Genomic DNA, 16,597 nt, shown 5'->3' with positions numbered 1-16,597 from the left:
TAGCTGGAGCTTCTGAATGATTGTTGATTTTCTTTCCTATCATTCTTTTGATCAATTTAAATTAGTGAAAACGTTCTGTTTTTATTTGTAATTTTAACAGCATGCAGGTATTACACACTGCCATTTCCTTTGTCTCTGGACATTTCCTGCTGCCTGCTAAATTTTATGATTTGTTATTTTAGCATTTTAGCTCTTATAATTCCAAATACATATTGAATGTTATGTAAAAAAAATTTTTCTAAAAGAAGTTATTTTGCCACTGTGCATGTTGAGGAAAAGAAAAGAAATGTGCTTTCTGAGAAATTAACTGACTGATCAGCCATTCTTGAGTGAATACTGGAAAGTCATTATTCATAGCCTTAGAGGAGAAATTACAATTAAGAGCATAATTCAGAACACTAAATAATTTCTTACACTTGGGGAAATGCAATCACCGTTCGCACGTGCAGCAAGGGCCCAAGGTAAAATTTTAGAAGCTCCGCTTAGTCATTTGTAAGTTTATTCAACAGCGGCCACTTGTGGTCACAAAGGGTATTTCGTGTTTTTTGATGATCTCATAAGTGAGGGTTCAGTGGGCATGCTGAACTCAAGTTTCTGAAGGCAAGAATTTAGTTAATGCGAATGTGAGCCGGTTAAAATATTCACATTAACACACAAGAAAATATATTTTAAAAATATGTTTTTCATTTTCTTAGGATAATTATTTAATGTGTTGATTTTTTTGTAGGATTTTGGAGTCATTAAGTCCACTATTTTGAGAATAATTGCCTGTAAATTATTCTGTGTAAAGTGGGAAGTTTTTAAACAGTTAAAATCTACATGGGAAATACTACAACTTTAAACTTAATTAGCTAATTTTCAACCAAAGTTTTGACATTTACAATTAAAACTACAAGTGCTGAAGAAATTGGGACAAGTGTAGCATTGAGATGACATTTCCTCATAATTTGACAAAGCTAAAAATTGCTACAGAAAATATCACCCTGCAGGAGTATCCCTGTGTTACTTCTAATTTAAAATAACATTTCTTGTTACTAAAATGTGTATTTTTTATCTCTGACATGCATCAGTCAGGATGTTCTTAACTGGAGATACAAACAGTCGCGTTATACAGTACAAAGGCACTGAAAACGAGCACCCGAAGAGCGGTTTTCTCGAAATCTGTCTTGGATCCCCTCCTTCTCTTTCCAGTTCGCCCCAGTGTTCCGTCTGAACGTTTTTATTCTCTACTTCCCAGGGAAAGCACTGTGACCCTTATCCAGAGCAACGTACACAACTCTTTTTTTTTTTCACATTTACATTGCATCCATTTTATACGGCTGTACTGAAGCAATGCAGGTTAAGTACGTTGCTCAAGGGTGCAAACGGCAGTGTCCTACCCAGGAATCGAACCTATGACCTTAGGTTACAAGTCCAGCTCCTTACCCACTGTGCTACACTTTTACGCCCTGTAACCTCCACCCCTCCCCTTCCTCCACTCACCAACCCCCCCCCCCCCCCCCCCCCCCACCACCACCCCCCACGCTGCAATCGCATCCCCCTGGTGGGATATATCTCAGGGAGGGGATCCTCCAGAGACCGGTATTTTACCCAGGGTCCCTGATAGTGGAGAGCGGGCCCCGCTGTGGGGTCTGGCAGCTGGGAGTAAAAGGACGTGCCAGAGTCATGAGTCATCCTGGAGGTCCACAGCCATGCCATGTACAGCTCCAGTACTTCAGGATTTGGGTGGGGGGGGGGGGGGGGGGGAATCCAGGTTTCCTTTTCTCCTCTGAATTTGCCAGTGTGTAGCAGACCTACCTCTTGGAGCCTGGTATCAGTGATACAGAAACATCACTGAACATAGGTAATATGCATTTGCCTTGCTACTCTGTAAAGTGCCTTTGTGATAGTGCCTCTCTGTAAAAAAAAAAAAAAAAAAAAGCGCTATACAAATAAAATTGAATTGTCTTGAATAAGAATATGAATCCAGCATGGAGTAAAGGGTGTCTGTTGACCCTTTTGGAATGTTTTGTTTCAAAGTTCTGAGTCAGTGTTCTAGAACTCAAATATCTTTCAATCACCAGCAGTGATTGTTACGTCAGCATTAGAATGTTCAGTTAAGAACATTCCAATCATATATTTATGACCTTAACCCTTGAAAGGTTTTTTTTTTTTAATGTAGAGCGAACTCACCTGAATCACATATTTTTCTACTTGTGGTTCAAAGTTAATTCCGAAGACATCACCACAATATGTTATAAATATGTGGACCTATGTGGTAAATACAATGATAAACATAGCTGCAAGCAGTGATGTCGGGGGGCCAAGCCCAAAGGCTGAGCCATAGCACATTGGGGGTACTTTCTCATGGACTGCAGACCTAGACCAAATACCATCCATAGGAACTTTGGTGTGAGGGTACATCTGCTGACCTGCTTGGCCCCTTAATAATAATAATACCAGCAAAAACAATAGGGGTCTGTGCGTACCCTTGGTGTTTGGCCCCTTGTGTGTGTGTGTGCATTTGTGTGTGCATCTGTGTGTGTGTGTAAGTGTAATATATTGCTATATCTTAGAGTGGCAATAATTTGTATATTTACCAATATATTATGAAGTGTTGCAATACACAGATAGTATATTTATTTCAGTATATTTTACAATGTGTTCCAGTTCAATAAGGGATGGATGGCAGCATTTGGAAATATTTGAAGACAAATCAGAGTAATCAATCAAACCTCAATTTTGTAGTCCTTCGCTAGCAGACCTGGTTCAAATATGTATTTGTTTTGGATTCAAATACTTTTCTACGCTTTACTGATCTTGTCGGGTGTATTGGGTGTATTACACAGAAAAGTATTTGAATCCAAAACAAATACGTATTTGACCCAGGTCTGTTCGCTAGAGTTGTTACTGATATGCAAAAAAAGTAATGCCATTCCCATAAATTTTGATCATTTCAGGTACACTTGGGTTCTTTTTTTGACAGTCTGCATCTCTACTTTTCTGGATGGTTGCCTTCATGTGGCCACTATAATAAAGATTGCTTTCTAGTTGAATTTTCCAATGACTTCCATCCATCCACTACCTATACCCGCTTATCCTGGGCAGGGTCACAGGGTAGAGGATTTGCCAGGTCGTCAATCTATCGCAGGGCACATACACCATTCACTCACACACTCATATCCATGTGCAATTTAGAGTCACCAATTAACCTACCTGCATGTATTTGAACTGTAGGAGGAAACCAGAGTACCCAGAAACCCATGTGGACACAGGGAGAACATGCAAACTCCACACAGAAAGTTCCATGCCAAGATTCGAACCCACAACCTTCTTGCTGTAAGGCGACAGTGCTACCCACTGCAATACAGATTGCTTTCTTGTTGAATTTTCCAATGAATTGATGTTTTTAATATCATTCAGATGTTATTTTTTTGTTTGTTTTTTGTTTTTACGATGGAATTGCCTAGCGAATTGTAGCTCTAATTCCTGAAATGTTCTACCACTTTTCTGGGTGATAGAAATAAAGAAATAAAGAAAAGCCATATTGGAAGTGTGATCTTTCCAGCTGCCAATGGCCTAGCCCTGGAAGGAGAACAAAACATGTAATTTATTTTTAAAACAACAAATACTGTTATTCTTATCCGTGCCTCACTGGCAGTTGTAAATCGATACTGTATTTTCAAAATGTGTGAAATGGATGCACTGACTGTAAATACAAAAGCAACGCTCCACCAATTCTCGATTCAAAAGAAGGTTAACTAGACGAGCTAAAAAAGAAAATTTAGAAACTGGCACAATGCATGACATCTCCAATTCAAATATTTTTAAGATCAATATTTCTGTGCAGTTTAGTTAACAGGGCACATGGAAAATTTGCTTCATTAAAAAACAAAGCGTTGAAAGTAAGCATCAATTAAAATATTGTGCAATTATAGAGCTGAATTTTTATTTATTTACGTTTTCCTCGCATACTGGCAAGTAAGATCACGGGCACCCCCACGGCATCTGCTGAGTGAAGGAATAATCCCTGACGCTCCGGCTCCTGATCGGCAAAGTTCACCAGCAGCAGACAGCGTTGTCGTTACCTGACCTTTCTATCCCCCCGTGCCTGCATATTCAATGGTACAGCCTTAGTTTCTTGAATGGAATTTGGGTCAGACCACTATCGGACACTGACGACTGCCGAGGGGAGACATGTATTTTTTTAATAAAGTAATGCATAGATAAAAGGTTGTGTGATATAAATATGGGCAAGCTTGTTTCAGGAGTGCGAATACAGTTACAGTGGTATCGGCTGCATTAATTCAGAAGGTCCTGGTTCGAGATCGTACGAGCAAACGCACAATTAACTGATTTTCACCTCTCTAGACGGTCCTAGTGAGTGACTCCCGAATCTATTCGCAGCTGCTCAACTCTCCCCCCCACCCCCCCGCCCCCCTCCGCTCCGGATTTGGGAAAGAAAAAAAACAGCAGCTGTAACGTTATAACAATTTGGAAAAACGCGACTGGGGCATGCTGTCAGTCGTGGACAAATCTGTGCCGAATCAAAGCCAGAAGAGTCATGGCTGAGGACTACTGGGAGAGCAGAGTGGCTTTGGGATATTATTGTTAAGATTACAAGGGCATACGGGATCTCGCGTCTTCGGGTAAGCAACTAACCAATCCGTCCGTGTGGGGTAGCCGACTGAAAAGCGTATTTAAATAAACGGTTCTTCATTTAGGCTACTGCCGTCTCACAGAATGTGTTCGTTTAGTGCCTTAGTAAATGAAACTGTGATTAAAAGCAGACCGGGCTCCATTGAATCGCTGCATCTTGTGTTTTAACAGTCGTTTCTTGATGTCGGTCGGGACAAGTGAGCATTCGGTTTTGCTAGCTTTGTAAGGAATAAAGAAAGGTCCGAAAAGAACTGCCTGGTTGCTTGCCTCATCCTGGCTATTAATATTATTAAAATTTCACCGCATCGCATTCCAGCACACATTGGAAATATGTAGCTCGCTCGCTAAATTTAGCTTGCGGGCTAGCTATACAGTGGCCTATTACTTGCAAAATAGATATCGAAATTGAATATTATAATTAGAAACTATATTATTCAATGTCTTACCCTCTTTCCAGGGCTGTCAACATACTATTGCTAATGCCGATGACAGGTAGCCACAATGGTTTACAGAATAAATACATTGATTGTTTGGATCCAAAGTATCTGAGATAGCTATCAAAATGGAGCATTTTATGGTATTTGTGCACTGCATTAACATATGTTCCTGTTGTCTTACGGTGTAAGGTTAAACGCTCGCTTGGAATTAGCTAGTCTTGCGTCAAGCCCATAACGGGTACGTAGCTAGTCCTACCTCCGAATGTTGCAATAAAAGATGGACAACGCTACCGTGTCGGGTGATGGTGCTGTTGCGATTATGAATACAAATGATCAACGCCAGTAGCCTATATTTACCATTTATTGATTATGTGGCGGAATAGCGAAATGAAATGGACCACGTGTAACTGCGCAATGCTTTACAGTTTTGTATGTGAATCCAATACGACCACGTAGGCTAGTGTTGCTTTTGTTGGGTGTAATTTAAGACATTATACTGTAGAACTGTCATTTTTGCTACTCTCTGATGGTCCTAGATACTCCTGGGCCTATAATTTTTTTGTAAAGCTGGTCTGGTCTGCCAGTATAATACTGACGTAATTGTGAACAAGTCTATGTCCGTTTTTCGGGTCTGTCAAAGTATCTTTTTTTGGTCTGCAAATACATTTTATTGAAATTTTTTAGACTATTAATTTATCATGTATTACAGTTACATTTAAGCTTCTTTACATCTTGAAAATCTTCAAATGTACATAAAAACCTAAATGTAATTTTCCTTTTGGCAGTTGTTTAATCACAATTCAAATGGCTGCATATCTTTATTAATATAAAAATCATTATAATATTTTCAAGTTAAATGCTTAATTCATTTGATTAATCCTCTTGTTTGCTTGTTGCTATGAGTGCCCTCACATGCTGAACCATTATTATGCAATTATGACATTTATGTTATTAATACCTCTGTTTTCTGTGCTCTGAAAAGTGTGAACATAGACTGCTGAATGCAGTGGTCTGTCTCCATCTGAGGGAACGCGTGACCTGCACAGACTGAGAGCACCACAACAGACCAATTATATATTTCATAATAATATATTTATCACAATGTACGTGAAAACAATTTACTTTTCTGTGTATTATTACTGATGTAGTTCATTCATACATTTAGGCCTAGAGATTTAGTAAATGTGGCCTGTGTGAGTGCGAGTGTGTGTGTGCGTGTGTGTGTGTGTGCATGTGCATGCTTGTGTGAGCGTGAGTGGAGTGTGCGTGCGTGTGTGTGCATGCATGTGCGAGCGTGAGTGGAGTCTGCGTGTGTGTGTGTGTGTGTAAAGCCCCCCCCCCCCACCACCACCATCATTTGTGTGAGCAGTGGCTTTGAGCTTTGACCCTCTGTTTCTTGTAGAGAAAGTGTAGATTATTGAAAGGCCAGAGGATCAGTGTGTTTTGCGTTTTGAGCGATGAGGGGTCTGCTCTGCAGGCGGGTGGAGAGAGGGGGGCCTCGGCTGTGGGAGGGCTGGGGTGGGGGGGGGGGGTGACTCTGAGAGGGGAGGCCAATATGAGTTAAACAGCCCCCAGAACCACTCTAAGCAGCTTTTCCTGAACAGCAGCACACACTCACACACACACAGACTCTCTCTCTCTCACACACACACACACGCACACACACACACACAGACTCTCTCTCTCACACACACGCACACACACATGCACGCACACGCACAGATACACAATATTAACCAATGAGTTCTACGGGGCCTGTTAAATGGTGAGGAAATGGCAGATTAGAGATCGATCTGAACCACTCCCGGGCATTTTTACGCTGGGGCCTTTCCGCATAGCTTTCGTCTTTAAACTGGGGATATTTTCATGTACTCGATTTTTTTATTATTTTGGGAACTGTGTGGAAGCAAAGCGTGTCTTCCTCAGACTGAAAGCGTTCTGCGTTCGAGGGCAGACCAGCTGCTGATGAAAATAGGTCAAGTAAAGTCAGTGAGAGTGGAGAGAGTGATGGGTCTGTCATTTCAGTCCCTGTCACACAGCCCCTCTCCCAGTTTTTTTTTTCCCCGTCTGAGAGGTCCCCAGCGGAACTGGTGGCTTGTGTCACGTCGCATGGCGGATAGCGTCCCGCTGCTTGGGGCTGGCAGGTCGATTCTGGAATGTTTCCACCCTGCGTGCGATCCATGCCTGGCTGTTGCATGCACGGCATGTGTGGCTCTTGCTTGCATGCGGTCTTACGTACTCGGTTCTTGCATGCATGCACTCTTCCATGCATACATTCTTGCTTGCATGCAGTCTTCCATGCATGACTCTTGCATGCGTGGCTCTTGGATGCATGACTCTTGCATGCGTGGCTCTTGGATGCATGACTCTTGCATGCGTGGCTCTTGGATGCATGACTCTTGCATGCGTGGCTCTTGGATGCATGACTCTTGCATGCGTGGCTCTTGGATGCATGACTCTTGCATGCGTGGCTCTTGGATGCATGACTCTTGCATGCGTGGCTCTTGGATGCATGACTCTTGCATGCGTGGCTCTTGGATGCATGACTCTTGCATGCGTGGCTCTTGGATGCATGACTCTTGCATGCGTGGCTCTTGGATGCATGACTCTTACATGCGTGGCTCTTGCATGCGTGGCTCTTGGATGCATGACTCTTGCATGCGTGGCTCTTGGATGCACGGCGAGAACAGCAGCTCACCTCTGCCATGGGAACCGTGACCTTGGAGCCGTCCTGGTAATGCTGGCTCCGCCCGCAGAATGGCAGCGCTGATGCAAGGGCTGCACATGCCCACTGCAGACCCGCGCCACAGCTGCCAGAATGTGGGTCAGGCTCCTTCTGTGTGTGTGTGTGTGTGTGCGCGTGTGTGTGTGTGTGTGTGCGTGTGTGTGGGGGCATGTGTACGTGTGTGTGTGTGTGTCTCTGTGTGTGTGTGTGTGTGTCTCTGTGTGTGTGCGTGTGTGCGTGCATGCGTGCATGTGTGCGCCTGCTTGTGTGTGTGTGTGTGTGTGTGTGCGTGCGTGTGTGTGTGTGTGCTTGTGTGTGTGTGTGTCTGTGTGTCTGTGTGTGTGTGTGAGTGTGTGCGTGCGGGTGCGTGCGTGCGCGCGTGTGTCTCACTATGAGTTTGAACTTGAGCAGTAATGGAGGTGGACCATTGGTGAACCAGCAGCTATCTTTAACTGTATTGTGAGTAACAAAAATGACAAAGCTGTCTTATTGATTTATTTATGATATCAATAACAATGTGAGGTAAAATAGGGAGGCGGAGAGTAATAATGATAATAATATATTTATTGAAATACTATTATTATTATAATGCTCATTATTATTATTGTTATTATTCCATTAGTTGCAGCATCATTTATCATTAAACTTACCTACAATGTAGGTAATGTAGGTAAATGAATGTAAAAATCTGTAGTAAGCATCCAATACTAAAACCGTAGTGGCCCATATGAATAATAAAATGATAGCGCAGAATGTAAAAGGCTGAATATGACCTCTGCAGTCCTCTCACTGAAAGCCAGATATTTGACTTGCAGTGTCACAGTGAAGAGGCAGAATGATCACTTATGCTTTCGATTGGCACTGAAGCTGGGCGGTTAATTCATGCTAAAAGCTTAACACCTCAGCGAGAGGCGATCCAGGATGCAGCCGCAGCAGTCACGGGTGAATCGATTACATAATGCAGGCACATAGCAGGCGTGTACAGGAGAATATCTAATATTCTTTTTTACTCTGTGTTAGTGTGTTCAGTAATTCTTCGGGAAAGAAATTACTGTGTGTGGCGGTATGTTCATACAGGCCGTCGTGAACCGCAAGGCGTAGCAGGACGGATGCGAGAGAGATTTCGTTGCGTTTAATTTAATTTACTAATGAAAGTAATCTCCTGGACATGTTACAGTAGGTTAAATGACATTTTGACATTTAGCGGAAACTCTTATCCAGAGCGACTAACACAGATCATATTTTTAGATATGAGCAATTTATGCAGCTTGAATGTTTGCCGAAGGATTTCAGATTAAGTACTTTGATCAAGGATTCGGTGACAAACCTTTGAGTTGTACTGTTTGATTGGCCACTTCCCAAGCTACTGTGTTCACCATGAAACGCATCTTTCTCAAGATGATCTGAACTGTCCCTCCTGGTGCCCGTGCTTTGTATTGGCACATTCTGAAATCTGCCTTACCTTGTGTCAGCAGATATATAAGAACACCATCTTTCTGTTCTTCTGCTCATTTCTTGTGTGTCGGTTTTCACACACACACATACACACAGGAAATATTCACCTGGGCCTTTTTTTTCCAGTTTCCCAAATGGGGAATCAAACATCCACATTGCATGTTTAATTAAAAAATATTACCTGCTTTTAAATATAAAATATTGCCAGATTTGTTTTTATGTTCTGGAATCTTCTTCGATTTAAAAAAAAAAAAAAAAAAAAAAAAAAAAAAACATTTGTATGCTTCCTATATTCACTGCCGTTGAAAACCAGCTCATGCGAAATTGTGACACGGCGGCTGGGCCTGCCCATTTGCTTCTGGAGAAGCTGAAATGATGTTGCCCTGACGAGTCCCGGTTTTCAAACGCAAGGAGGAAAGAGCACTTTCGTAAATAGGTTCTTTGTAACGGGGGACTTGGCAGAGATTCAGCGTACTACTGCAGGACGGCCCAGCGCCGCCCTGCACGGCTCATCACCGCTGAGAAATCGCCCAGCATATCGGCTTTTTGCGAAAACCATTTCCCCTTTGAAACCCCTACTGCTTCCCACAGGTTTATGAAAAATGTTATTTATATCCTGTCTTTATTTTTTAAACTGTGTACTCTAAATGTTAATGCGGTAAATCGTATGTGCAGTGCAGGTTCTGAGATGGGTTGGCGACCTGTCCTGGGTGTATTACAGCCCCCCCCCTCCCCCCCCACCTCTGCATGCTGGGATAGGGTGGCAGTGTAGTATAATGGCTAAGGAGCTGGTCTTATAACCTAAAGGTCGCAGGTTCGATTCCTGGGTAGAACACTGCCATTGTAACCTTGAGCAAGGTACTTTGCTTCAGTATATATCCAGCTGTGTAAATGACTGCAATTTAAACGCTATGTAAAAAAAAGTTGCGCAAGTCGCTCTGGATAAGAGCATCTGTTAAATGCCTGTAATGTAATGTAATGAACACACAGCCTCCTGCAAGACTAGCATGTGGTTAACGGAGGAGTGATTAAGCAGAGGCAGTAAAACACAGGCCTTTGTCCTTTCTCTTTCATTGGCCCTGTGTCGTCCCCCCCCCACCCCACATCTAAGTTATATTGCTGCGGTTGTTCCACCCTCCCCCCCCCCCCACCGGTTGTTAGCGCTGCAACAGTCCTGCACGATTAATCTCTCCTATCACGCGGGCAGCCTGACTTCAGTCTCGCCTTCTCCGGGAGACCAGCCGCGCGGCTAATACCATTTGCATCGGCGAGAAACCAAAGAAATTAAAAATAAGGCCAGCAATCCACTAAGAGCGGATTTTTTTTAGCCAAAGCAAGCTTCCAGGGCTCAGCCTGGAAGAGTATTCATAAGTGAGAGTTTAGGGAGGAACTGGAATGAAAGCATGAAAGTAAGAGCAAGGAAAGTATTATCTGCCAAACCTTGAGTCCAACATGAGTCTCTTTTCTCTCTGTTCTTTATCTTGAATGAAAATGATTGCGGCTTGTGATTGTGTCACTGCGGCTCATATTTGGCCTTTAGTCATTGTCTAAAGGCTACAGTCCAGGTTGTGTGACAGATAAAACTGCAGAAAGCAGTGGCCAATCAAATACGCTCTCTCTGGACTGATTCCTGTGATCTGCAATATGAAAATGAAATGGCATTCATTCAAAACCAGTTACATTGCCCTCGTCAGTTTTTAGTTTTTAGTCTTTATTCTCAAAGTTGTGAAGTCTGGACTAGTATCTTTGAGACAAAGTCAAAGAAATGGGCACTTATTCCATTCTGTCAGCCTACATGGGTATCTAAAGCATTTCCTTACTCCTGTTTAATCTTCCATCCGTGCATGTTGTCTAGTTTTGTCAAAATCTAAATCTGGCAATCCTAGCTGGAACTAGAAGGGTGAGTTAATTTTATATGCATTTTATTAGGCTGAAATCTTTTTAAAGAACTTCTGTTATGCTGTTCTGCCAAGGATGTGGAACAGGGGCAGAATATAGCACAGTCACGATGTAGCCTATTTACTTCAGTAAACATTGGCAACGATTGCGTCCCAGTGCTTAAGGTGAGATATGTGGCATATTTTATGGGTCGTTAAATGCCGTCATCACAAGTCTGAAGCTGAGACAGCTGCTCCTCTGTGTGCCAAAAACCTAGTGACTAAGTCACAGGGAAAAATCAGCGCCTTCTGGCTGTGTTTGGCAAACTCTTGAGAGAAGACATCTTGAGGACCTTAAAGAAGCAATGAAAACACACGATCAGGTTTTGTAGTCCGAGAGGTGTGCGAAGTAAATGTTTATTTCTCCGGTGTTGCTGAGCACCTCTTAAATGTCTTTGCAAAAAAAATGCAAATACTGAAAAATGCAAATGGTTGCATAAGCTTGTTGATCCCGGTGATAAAACATTTGTCCACGAAGCACACTTCAACCGGAATAGAATGAGGCGTCCGATCCCTCTCTCTCTCTCTCTTTTTGTTGTGCTGTAGTGGAGAGTGCAGTTAATCGCTGGTCTTTCTCATTGCCTGGTGTTTGCCGTGTGACTGCGTACACGTACTGTATAAACACGCTTAATGGTGTGTGTGTGTGTGTGTGTGTTTATCCCTCTTCCAGCCAGGCGATTGAACAGTGGCTGCCCCTCCGCCCCCCGCGTCTCGACCCCCCCTGCCCCCCCTGATGGACCGCATGAGGAAGATCAAGCGGCAGCTGTCCCTCACGCTGCGGGGGGGCAGCGGCGGGGAGAAGAGCCTGAGCGAGACCATCGCCTCCCAGGACACGGCGCACAGCGACTCCGGTAGCGTACATTCAGCATCGCGCGACGCCATTGGACAAAAAAAAGCAGTAACACGGCCTGTGATTGGTGCAGAGCAAATACCGTGACCAATCATTGACCGTGTTATTGGCTTTTAAAGTTTTTTTTTGCACGTGCCAGTTCAAGGTCTTACTAAATAAGGTCCTATATATACTCTGGACATCAGAGGAGTGTAATGGGTGGGGAGCTGGGCTTGTAACCCAAAGGTTGCAGGTTCAATTCCCTGATAAGAGACTGTCGTCATACCCTTTAGCGAGGTACTTGACCTGAATTGCTGCAGTATATAGCCGGCTGTTAAAATGGATTCTGTGAAAAAATGCTATAAGACGTGTGAATCGCTCTGGATAAGAGCGTCTGCTAAATGCCAGTAATCTGATATATTGTACTGTGACTCTGGTACAATACACTCAACCCAGCATACTGTCATTGTGGTGCAGTGTATTGGAACCTGTATATACACTCAGCCCTTCTAGAACTATAGACTCAACCCTGCATACTCTCATTTTGGTGCAGCGCGTTGGAACGGGTATATACACTCAACCCTTCTGGTACTGTACACTCAACCCAACATACAGTCATTTTGGTGCAGTACATTGTAACCTGTATATACACTCAGCCCTTCTAGAACTATAGACTCAACCCTGCATACTGTCATTTTGGTGCAGCGCGTTGGAACCTGTATATACACTCAACCCTTCAGGTACAGTACACTCAAACCCTGCGTATCGTAACTCCGGTTCGTCACTTCCCACCTCAGATAAATGATGACTTTATTCTGGTCAAGCCCTTCTCCGGGGGGACCTTTGCTAACTGGAAGAGTAAACGTTTACAGCAGAATGACACGAACGTGAGATCATCATTGCTGAGTCACCTGGAAGCCTCATTCATAGCCCCCTAGTTATTTACCTGGGTAATGCAGTTAATGGGGAATGTAACTGTGGCTGTTCGGACTGCTATATGTTAGCACGGTGCAGCATGCAGAACCTGTCTCTCTTACTGCAATCACCATGCAGTATTTCACTGATAAATCTGGGCGCTACGTTATTAATACCGTAGATGCGTTTTCCTGGCTGAGGTGGTAATCCTATCCTCTGGAGCCTGGGTCTGCTCTCCGTTCTCTCATTTAAGTGCCGTATTATTGGAAATGTAAATTGAATTTACTGTACACTGAAAATAATTAGTTTTCCTAGCTGATGGGGGTGGGGGGGGAGGAAATGTAAATACAATGACACAGTTATTGTTTTTTCCATTTTGAAAGTTAGCTATGCAGGTAACGGAAATTTCTACTCTCGTTTATATTTGAAATGAGGTAGGAGTACACACAGCACAGGTGGACGTGCTGAAGCGGTTGGATGTGTTTGAACTGTACCTGGCTGTAAAAAAAAGACCTTTTTAAATTTTAACCTGAGGCACTCTGATGCTCGCTCATGCCTGCTCGGGATGGGGATATCTCGGGCTGAAGCGAAACCTGAGTGAATCGGACGTCTTCATTTTTAAGACCTCTCGCTGAGATTTAGATTTACGAATTGATATGTGTCTTGGCGAGAAGCACGGCAGTCTTCACCGCTGGTGGCGAGTAGCATTCGATATCGATTCGCATTTGAGATCCGCCTACGAATCCACTGGGAGAAAAATGAGATGGGTTGGCACATTTCTCATGGTTCCCCACTTTCTTCATTCACTTCCTCATTTATTCACCAGTTCCCAGCACCCAATAAGATGTCTTACTGTCGAAAAATGTTTTTTTGTAAAAAAATAAATAAATAATTCAGTAATGCTAGAACTTAAGTACTATGGGTTCCATACTGTTTCAGGGTAATAGAAGGTTACATTGCATATATTGCAGAGTTAGCCATATGTGTGTATATACCAGTGATGCTGGTATGGGGCAGTTTATGGGTTTGACTTTGTACCCCTGCCGAAATTCCCAAAATGACTTCGATCGACATTTAAGGGAAAAGTTGTGCTTTCAAACGAAAGCGGACAGCCTCATTGGATAGACTTTATGATCAGAGTGCCGAATCATTAAGATGACATCAGAGGTGGTAGTAAGTGTCTTCTGCTCAAAGACAAGACAACTAGGTTTGGTTTTATGATGTAGGAAACAGTTTTGTATTATTATTATTTTAGTTCTGTAGTTAAATGGATTTTTAAAAAAATCATTTTAATGGGAAATAATATAATGATAGATGGCATAGCCTGGACCTGTAATGAATTCCTGGCCCTCTCTCTGACTGGTTTAAACATGGACTAAAGCACGTACAAAGCAGAGGTTTGTCTAAGAGATTTATTTTTTGGCCGTTGGCAATCCCCATTTTGAACAGAGTAATCAACTTACAGTACTATCGGTGAGCGGATTGCTCATAAGAATTACAGCAGTCGTTCCTTAGCGGCATGTGTGCATGTGGGGGACCTGTAGTTCAATATGGAAATTACATCATATATCTCTGGGGCAGAAAATCCATGGAATATAAACTAGTTTAAAACCAGACAAATTTCCTCACCTTGTTTCCTGATCATTCTGAACACGATAGGGTAGATTCCAAGTGTCACATGATTGAAAGGGCTGTCATCTAAAAAGAGGGCCACCATTGGCTGCTGTATTGACTTACATCGCAAACTGTAGTCTTTTCCCCAGTGATATAACCTTTGAGCCTTTTGAGCCAGAATGGCTTTCCCTGTCATAACTTCCTGCTCAGAGTCCTGAAATACTTGTCATTACCCAACCTGATGCCATCCACACCATGGCAACTGATATATTTTAGATGTGTGTCAAAATCTTTTCATAGCATTCATGTACTCATCTCATATTTTGGCTTATTCATCAGGGATGGTGTGTGTACACAAACTATGTGTAATTCCCCGTGGTGCTGTTCACACCAAGTCCTGGACCAAATATGGTCAAGAAACATGACTTATTCTTCTCTACATTGTTTTATCTTGCTCAAACTTGGCACATTAATTGTCCAGATTTGAGTGATTTAAGGTGTCCAATTTTTTCTCAAAAGGGCCGGTGTGGTTGTGGGTTTGGTTTTTGTTTTGACCCGGCACTATCACACCTAATGTTAATTAGCTCATAACAGTCCTCAACCAAGACCTTGATAAGTAGGATGAGATGTCTTAGTGCAGGGCTAAAGCAAAAACCTGCACCCACATTGGCACTTTTCGGATAAGGCTGAACACCCCTGCCCTGGGTCATGGACTTCAACTATAATGACCACATATTTCCCACATAATTCATTTTTCCACATTTTTTCGAGTTTGTTGATATCACTGATTTCACAATGGGCTCACACATGATTTCTGGGTCATGTTCTCCCGGCTCTTGGTCACTGGCCTTGCCCACTCCACACAAAAAAACATGATTTGTGGGATGAATAAAGACAAAGGCAATTTTATCCTCCTCTTCCTCCGTTCTTCTGCTTGGGTGTTAAGTGTGTAATCAGTGGAGGTAGAGGCATTTTTTGAGCATCATCTTCTGGGACAGTCCAGCTTGTATGTGCATGTTTAACGTGCATCTTGGTTTTAAGGATGGTAAAGGTGTTTATGCTCCATTCTGAAGTTTAAAAAAAATATTAAATTTCAGAAAAATTTTCCAAATTTAAAAAAGTTTCCAGGTTTTAAAAAAAAAATGGGGAAGGCTTTAAGGGCAAATTGAACTAGTGCTACAAATTCCATCTGAGAAAGTTGATCTCCCGAGAGACAAGGGTGTTGGGCGTAACCGTGCGTGTGTGGGATAGTGGAGCTGATCTCTCCTGCTTGCTGTTTTTCTTTTAACCCCCGAAAAAGCATGAACTCTCCAGCATGGCCTCCCTTGCTCACACTGCTCTGCATTGATGGTCAAACTGCTTTTACTTTCATCGCAGAGGTTCACACTTGTACGAAACAACTTCAGTTCTCTCTCTCCTCACCACTGGCCTTCCAGCTTAATCCTTGGGCTGTCTGAGGCCACCTCGTCACTTTTGAATGGTGTTCAAGTCACGGCTAACGATAACGAATGCATTGCTCTGGTGGTGTCTGCCATTATGCAATTAGTCTTAAGGGTGGTGTTCGCAAACCCACAGCTGAATTATTTTTAAAAAGTGACTAACGCTGAATTATGTGCACCAGCTTTTCATTTGACTGTACTACTTCAGCAGAACTGTACTAGCATTAACCCTTTAAGGTGTTGAATGTTCTTAACTGAAAGTTCTAATGCTGATGTCACAATCACTACTGGTAACTGAAAGCAGTGGAGTTCTAGAACACTGACTTAAAATGAACATTCTAAAAAAAACCTACTCTTCAAAGTGTAGTGACCTGAAATCAAGCATACGGAGCAGTGAAAACTCTATTAATTGTCATTAAGAGGAGAGCTACTGCTTAGTGACCGTTCTGGTTATCATTTCAGGTGACAAATACTGAAGGTGTTCCTTGCAAATAGACCCTGTTTTTTTTTTAAATTTAGCCTCTTAGGTAATTAATAAAATTTAAAAAAACACACCTCCATGATTGTTGGGGTATGTTTTTTGTTTCCCTGTTTTATTTTATCGGTTC

The 16,597-nt window shown here is 42.6% G+C and overlaps 1 protein-coding gene across 2 annotated transcripts in view; it reads left to right on the top strand.

The window, feature by feature from the left end:
- Positions 1 to 4,201: 4,201 nt before the first annotated feature.
- The window catches only part of cdk16 (cyclin-dependent kinase 16), a 33,745-nt gene continuing 21,349 nt past the window's right edge, over positions 4,202 to 16,597 (top strand). For both annotated transcript variants that reach the window (XM_035382883.1, XM_035382882.1), the window contains exons 1-2: positions 4,202 to 4,628; positions 11,863 to 12,043. In XM_035382883.1, coding sequence (XP_035238774.1) covers positions 11,926 to 12,043 — 118 coding nt within the window. In that variant the 5' untranslated portion in view covers positions 4,202 to 4,628; positions 11,863 to 11,925. The remainder of the gene's footprint in view (positions 4,629 to 11,862; positions 12,044 to 16,597) is intronic.

Source organism: Anguilla anguilla, chromosome 11 (assembly GCF_013347855.1).
Source record: "Anguilla anguilla isolate fAngAng1 chromosome 11, fAngAng1.pri, whole genome shotgun sequence".
NCBI lineage: Eukaryota > Metazoa > Chordata > Actinopteri > Anguilliformes > Anguillidae > Anguilla > Anguilla anguilla.
Note: the sequence above shows the minus strand (reverse complement) of the source record. Positions and strands in the feature narration are given on the sequence as shown.